The sequence below is a fragment of the Phyllobates terribilis genome, unplaced genomic scaffold (assembly GCF_046119375.1).
Source record: "Phyllobates terribilis strain yellow unplaced genomic scaffold, ASM4611937v1 Scaffold_6422__1_contigs__length_44648, whole genome shotgun sequence".
NCBI classification, from domain to species: Eukaryota; Metazoa; Chordata; class Amphibia; order Anura; family Dendrobatidae; genus Phyllobates; species Phyllobates terribilis.
Genome location: NW_027369165.1, coordinates 37,952 through 44,649, shown reverse-complemented (window position 1 = coordinate 44,649; position 6,698 = coordinate 37,952). Strand labels below are relative to the sequence as shown.

The 6,698-nt window shown below is 32.1% G+C and overlaps 1 protein-coding gene across 1 annotated transcript; it reads right to left on the bottom strand.

Moving 5' to 3' along the window:
* Positions 1 to 1,730: 1,730 nt before the first annotated feature.
* On the bottom strand, positions 1,731 to 6,221 carry LOC141250994 (uncharacterized). Its single transcript, XM_073670176.1, has 11 exons — positions 6,061 to 6,221; positions 5,055 to 5,205; positions 4,792 to 4,979; positions 4,307 to 4,720; positions 3,622 to 3,793; positions 3,381 to 3,518; positions 3,189 to 3,299; positions 2,985 to 3,108; positions 2,742 to 2,828; positions 1,904 to 1,975; positions 1,731 to 1,747 (listed from the first exon to the last, which is right to left on the bottom strand). Exons 1-11 carry the CDS (start codon positions 6,219 to 6,221, stop codon positions 1,731 to 1,733), a joined length of 1,635 nt encoding a protein of 544 aa, XP_073526277.1.
* Positions 6,222 to 6,698: the final 477 nt, after the last annotated feature.

The following is a 6,698-nucleotide window of genomic DNA, read 5'->3' as shown; positions in this document are numbered from 1 at the left end:
TTCAACTTTTGAATTATAGAAATCCGAACGACGTCGATTCAACTCTTAATAGGATAAGTCGTTGATTAGGGTAATTCCTTTAATTTCAAGTCCTTATTTAACAAATTTAACCACAAAATCGGATCATTATACTTTAATTAGTGGAAATCGATTCTTGAATCGTAGAAATCCAATTCCAAACGACAGAGTAATGGGAGGAGCGTTGGGGAAGTGCTGATAGATGGAGCGACGAGAAGGAGGTGGGAGGTGGGAGGAAGAAGAAGGAAGGAGAAATAACAAGGGTTGTTAGATTGAAAATTGATGGAGGACTTCCAACTGTTCTTATTTCTCATCTAAACCGCGTCGTAACTTAAAAGACTAAATATTGATGAAAACTGAAAGGCACATAAACCATTACAATTTTTTATTCATAATAATATCAGTATACTACTTAACGATTAATTCAGAATAGTATATTAATTGTGCATGAAATTTTTCACTCTTTTTATAAGAAAAAGAAAGAAAGTAGAGGATGGATGACTATTAAAATAGATATGGAAAAAGCTTAGGATAAATTACAATGACCTTTTATTTCTCAAATTTTATATTCTTTTGACTTCTCTACAAAATCAATTTCTTTAATTATGACTTGTATTACTTCATCATCATTTTCGGTTCTTGTAAATAATGAACCTGGATCAATTTTTAAACCTAAATGTGGTCTTTTTCAAGGAGATCCTATTGCTCCTTTTATTTTAATAATAGCAATGGTATATTTAGCACTATATCTTATAATAGAATCTCCGAAAAGATCTCATCTAGCAGGTATAAAAAAAATTGCAATCAAGGAATGTGTATTCAATTCCTAAGTTTTGCTGATGATACTATTATATTTGCTAAAGTCAATCTTAAAAAAGGTAAATATATAAAAGATACTTTGGAAAATTTATCAAAATTATCTAGATTAAAAATTAATTATGATAAAAGTGTGACACCCCCAAATTATCTTGGGAATATTACTGTCAGTAACTCCGAATAGTCGACCTGAAGTTACTAAGTCTTAGAACATTAAATGTAAAAACAAAAAACACAATACATTAATAATAAATATTGTCTTACAATGCAAAACCAAATCCCAAGATAATACATTTAGTGGAAGACTTAAACATAAAAGGATCGTAACCTTATTGAAACTGCAAATAAAAAATAATAATCTTCAACTGCCTTGATGGATGACATAAAATAATGGAAATTCAAAATAAAAAAAGACGAAAAAATATATCAGATTGGAAAAAACCTCCTGATGGATACATAAAATAAATTTTGATGTATCATTTTGCACTAATAGTGTATCTTTTATAGAAGGAGATAATTTAATGTTAATTAATGCAATACGAAGAATCTGTCAGGTATCATGGAGCATTCAAAATATTATCAAGGACATTGAGGAGGGCATGAAGAAATTCAAAGGCAAGAAAGTATTTCATTGCTTTCGGAGAAGCAACAAACCGACAAATATCTTGACCTCTAAAACCATAACAGATTAATTTAGAAGAATTACATAGGATATTAAATATTAATCAGGTACCTAATGTATGTATCAGGACTTTGCGAGAAAGACTGCAGGCCCCGAATCTTATCTCCGTAGTTTCTTTTTAGTTTTGTAAGCATTATCCATAATGATAATGCGAGATTGTTTCATGGATAAGGAAGATTCCTAATATTGGCCTCAATTAAATAAAAAAGAGAGGTTATATTACTCTACAATCTTTAGAAAAGCAAGAAAAATTGAAAATTCAAATTATGGCTTTAGCCTTTGAAAGAGATATCAAAGTATCTAAATTTTTCATTGGCTAAGTATCAAAATATAAGAAAAATAAAATTTGATATATATAATTATACACTTCAAATACTTTGTATATACATGCAAAGATCATACGTATATAAATGTGCATTAATTTTCTCACGGTGGTAATTATTTTTTCGAAAGTAAGACCTTAGCCAATAAGAATGTTTTTTTAATAAGAGAAATAACAAAAATATAAATATGAGAATTAGTTGAAGAATTAGAGATCAGTAATTTGATTCTCAATGAGGTGCGAAATATATTGTCCGTATAAGTCGTGTGGATTTTTGGGAGTGCACCAGTAGTATATTGAAGAGTGTACTAACAGTACCAATAATATATTAAGGAGTGTACCTAATAGTGGACTAACAAATGCACCAAAAATACACTAAGAAATGCACTTAAAAATATTATGAAAAGTTCACTAATAATATATTAAGTGATGGATCCACAAGTCATAACACACAAATACATAATCCGTACCCGAACTTCTCCTCCCAGTATTGAAAAGAAAATATCTACTCCCTCCGTCCCTATTTAAAAATACTGTTTGGTGTTTTCTAGAAAATTTAAGAAATTTTTTAAAAGAAATTAAATAGGAGAGAGAAAAGTGAAAATTGTAATGATTAGAGGAGAGAGATAGAGAGAAGGAAAAAAGAGGGTAATTTAATGAAGTGAGATGGTGTGTAAAAGTGTGTTGGGATATGTAAAAATGTATTGGAAATGTAAATTTTGGGTTTAAAAGAATTCTAAAACTGGAAAATGAGACTTATATTTTGGGACGCCGGATTAGGAAAGTGGAATTTTTATAAAGGGACGGATGGAGGGAGTAATATATATGAATTGTCACAAGTCATAACAGTGCAATTAATGCCTTTAGTCTGTTGCTTACTTGTCCCTCCTTATCTTGTTTCACCTTTTCTTTCTTCAACTTGGCTTGAAACTTTGCTATAAAAGATCTCCACAAACTTTATTAAATTAAAGCTCATTATCTTTGTCTTGTCTTTAATTGTGTATATCGCACTTTGAAGCGAAAAAAGAAGAAGTTGATTTCCAGCTTCGGAAATTAACCATCTGTTTCCTTAGACACAATTTCACAACAAGCATATGTACACCCAGTATGTAAAAAGATTAAACTAGGAAGATCTTAAACAAGCACAAGCTAAATTAGAGAGCTTCTCCAAATGAAACAGATGCTTTCTAACTCGCCATACATGTACTGTGTATATGATTGCAGAAGCTGTCACCAATGAGAATGATATCAATATCAGCTTCCAAAAATCCTGCACATCAGCAACAACAACAATCATGAACTAAGAAACAGTTAAACTAATTAATTAATGATAAATAATACACTAATCACCTCAGCTTCTGGTACAACAACTCCCATGATGTATCCCATCAAATCCATAGTAGACTGAAGTGAATTTTGAACTCCCCCTACTACACATCTATCCATCTCCGGAACTTGATCCTTTTTGTTGTAAATTATCTTTATAAGTATGGATCATGCAAAGATTATGATCTATCTATTCATTAATTACAATTTGCAAACCTGCATTTGTTGAATGACAGCAAGATCAAACATCCAAAGTCCAAGGCGAGAAGCCGCGACTCCAGCCATCAAAACATATGCTGACGACGTCTCATTTTGGACCCAAATGGAGGCAACACATACCACAAGGAATGACCACTACAATAACAATAACATTTACAATACCAAAGTACTGAAATTAATTAAGAAAATCTATGAAAAGGGTAGGATCTCAATTAAGCTTTATAAAAAGGTAAAATACCTGGGACCATATAGACCAAAGTCCTGTTCTAATCGTCGAGATATGAGGTTGAAGAACAGGATACGCGTATGTTGCACTTATTCCTGTTCCAGCACTAATTCCACGCGCTATACTGATAACGTATGCTGGAATTCCATCTGATTCTAATGCTGCTGTCATCAAGCTCCCAAAGCTACAAAAAATGTTTTAAAGTACTATCAAAGAATGATTAAATTGTTAGTACATAAGATAGATTTATGCTATACTGCATGGAAAAGTTCAGGTGAGGATGTCTGCTCATGTAAGGACTCAAGATACATATTACTACCTCTGTTCTCTAAAGATTCTACAATATTGTACTCTTATTAAGAAATAAATATTTGGACATCTGTGCCCTTATTTAAAACACACAGAAAATGAGATATAATTATTTGGCGAAAAAATTGAATGGTTTAGTTAATCTTGGTAGAAAAAAATCTCTAAATTGTTAGTATTAAATATGAGGCAATCATTGGTAAAAGTTTATTAAAATATGCAAAATGATAACTTTTACTGAACAAAAAAAACAAGGTTAAAATGACAATCTTTCGAGAACGGAGACTGTAAGAAAATGTATTGTGCATATACTAATAACATCTTGGTATATTATCCTGAGTCCTAACATAAAAAAATACATTCTCGTAGAATCTTTTTCCATATTATTTACCTGAGGACGGTAAAGTAGAGAAGAGCGAGAGATATTCCTGGGAGAACAACGTCTTGTTTTAAGTAAACTTTCCATGAACTAATGCAAGGAAGATTCGAAACTATTTCATTGTTGTTATCATTAGATGTTTGTCCATGATCATTGGCTGATGTTTTTGTTGTTGTTATTCTTGATTCTTTCTTGGATAGAGCTGAGATTCCTTTGTAGACAGATATTAGTAGCCAATATTGTAAGCAGACAGAAACAAGATTCCATGAGACTAGGAATATTGCTGAGGCTTTTAAGGATACAAAAGATGTGAGGAATCCAGCCAACACAGGTGCAAGTAGCTTGCATACTAAATCTATTCTTCTAATAATGGAGTTCATGTTTGTTAGTACTTCTGTTGGATGGCCTTCTGATATCACAACCACCCTGCAAATTAATGTTTTTTTTGAGTTGTGTGTTGATGAAGGAAGTTTAAGAGGAGATTAGTGTTTAATTACCATTCTCTTTCAATCAAGATTGTTCCTGCAAGTGTTGAAAGAACGGCAATGGCTCCACATAAGTCAGTTATCACAACAAGTGAAGCAAAGGCTAATGAGTTTAGATCTGAGTATGTAAGTAAAGTAATAACGGTCCCTCCAGCGACTGCAAATGATAGGTTTTGTGTGAGTGTCCAAATTTGAAGAACCTGAACATAATATTGCATAATTGTGGTGATTAAGTGATGAAATAGTTGAACAGAATGGGCTGACAAAAGAGTTACCTTAACGTACGAAAGCTTGGCAACCCATTCACCGATTATAGGACCGAACAAAGCAACTGAGGCGGATTCAACAACACCATAGATGGCAGTGAGAAGCAGTGAATTTGGCCATATATCAATCATGTATAGAGCTACTGAGAATTCCCACATTCTGAGATTGACAAATTAGATTAGGATTTGATGGTAAGAAGATACAATCTTTATTGTAAAAGATTGTATCTTTACTTCTATACTACTGATGTTAGTATTGGAACGAAAACAATCAAACCCAATTGAGGTAGAAGAGTTTGGCTTTAGTTTAGTATTTTGATCACACACTAGATTGATTCATCGTACAAAAAGATGACATCTTTATTGTTAAAGATTGAAATTTTACTTTTTTAGTATACTGATAATTGACTAGAAATCTTATGTACTCAGAATTCCCAGATGCTGTCAATGACAAATAAAATTATGATTTGATGGTAAAAGTCTACAAACAAACCCAATTTAGCTGAGAAAAGTTTGGCTTCATTTCAGTATTTGATACCTTGATCCATCATCCAAAAACATGACACCTTTAGTACCAAAGATTTTACCTTTACTTCTATAGTACAATGATGATTGACCAAAAATTTCACTTAACCAAATCAAATTATGATTTATTAGTGAAATTCTTGGAACTAAAAGAATCAAACCCAATTGAGCTGAGAAGAGTTTGGCTTCAATATAGCCTTTGACCACACATTATCTTGATTCATCATCCAAAAAGATACATCTTTATTATTCAAGATTGTATCTTTACTTCTTTAGTATAATGATTATTGACTAGAAATCTCAGGTAGAAAACCCTAGCTAGAAATCCATTGACAGAGGATATTGATTGTTGACTAAAAAGAGTCCTTTTTATATTATTGGACAAGCAAATCATCAGAATCCATGTCAGAAAGCAATAAAAAAAACTCTCTTTATCCAAAATTGAAATTAGCAACAAATCAATGATGGAGACAAAGGAAAGAAAAACAACCTGGTACTCCATCTGGATAAGAAATGGCCCAAATACAAACACCAAATTAGAGACTTTGGAGGCAACAATACATATTGGGTCTCAAGAAGAGGCTGCCCTAATTGGCTTTCCATGTTGGTGTTAGTGTTCATTGTCTCTATCTCATGTTCAATGATGCCCATTTAGCCATTGCTGCCGGTTGAGTTCTTCCCCACGTACTACTAGAACAAATGAATCTTGTACTTTTACTGGTCTGTCACAATCCGGATCCAAAAAAGTGTCATTTGTTAAAGATTATAAAATTATACAATCCAAATCAATGACAGAAATTTCATTAAACCATCAAGGTTGGTTGGAGATAAAGCCTGCGCTTCACAAGGATTCTGATTTCAAGAAAGAAACATACAAAAAATTGGTATTAGCTCTTTGGATGTTTCTAACTAACGGTCCAACCACGATGAGACATTTATTTGTAGACATGACAGGAACTGCTCCATGAACGAGCAAGTTGTGTATTTTATATTACATGACTAATGACTATAGGGAATTTTTAGTGGATAAGTAATAAAGGAAATTTGGATATCGATTAAATTATTAAAATAAATAATATCTACTCCTTCCGTCCCTTATTTTTCTTCTCGTTTGACCAAAATTACGGA

Bases quoted from the DNA above. Each gene is read 5' to 3' on its own strand.
- LOC141250994 (XM_073670176.1), bottom strand. From the start codon at position 6,221: ATGGGCATCATTGAACATGAGATAGAGACAATGAACACTAACACCAAC. The intron at 4,980-5,054 runs GTAACTCTTTTG...TATTATGTTCAG, and splicing joins CCAAGCTTTCGTACGTTAAG to GTTCTTCAAATTTGGACACT. The intron at 3,794-4,306 runs GTAAATAATATG...CATTTTTTGTAG, and splicing joins CTCTACTTTACCGTCCTCAG to CTTTGGGAGCTTGATGACAG.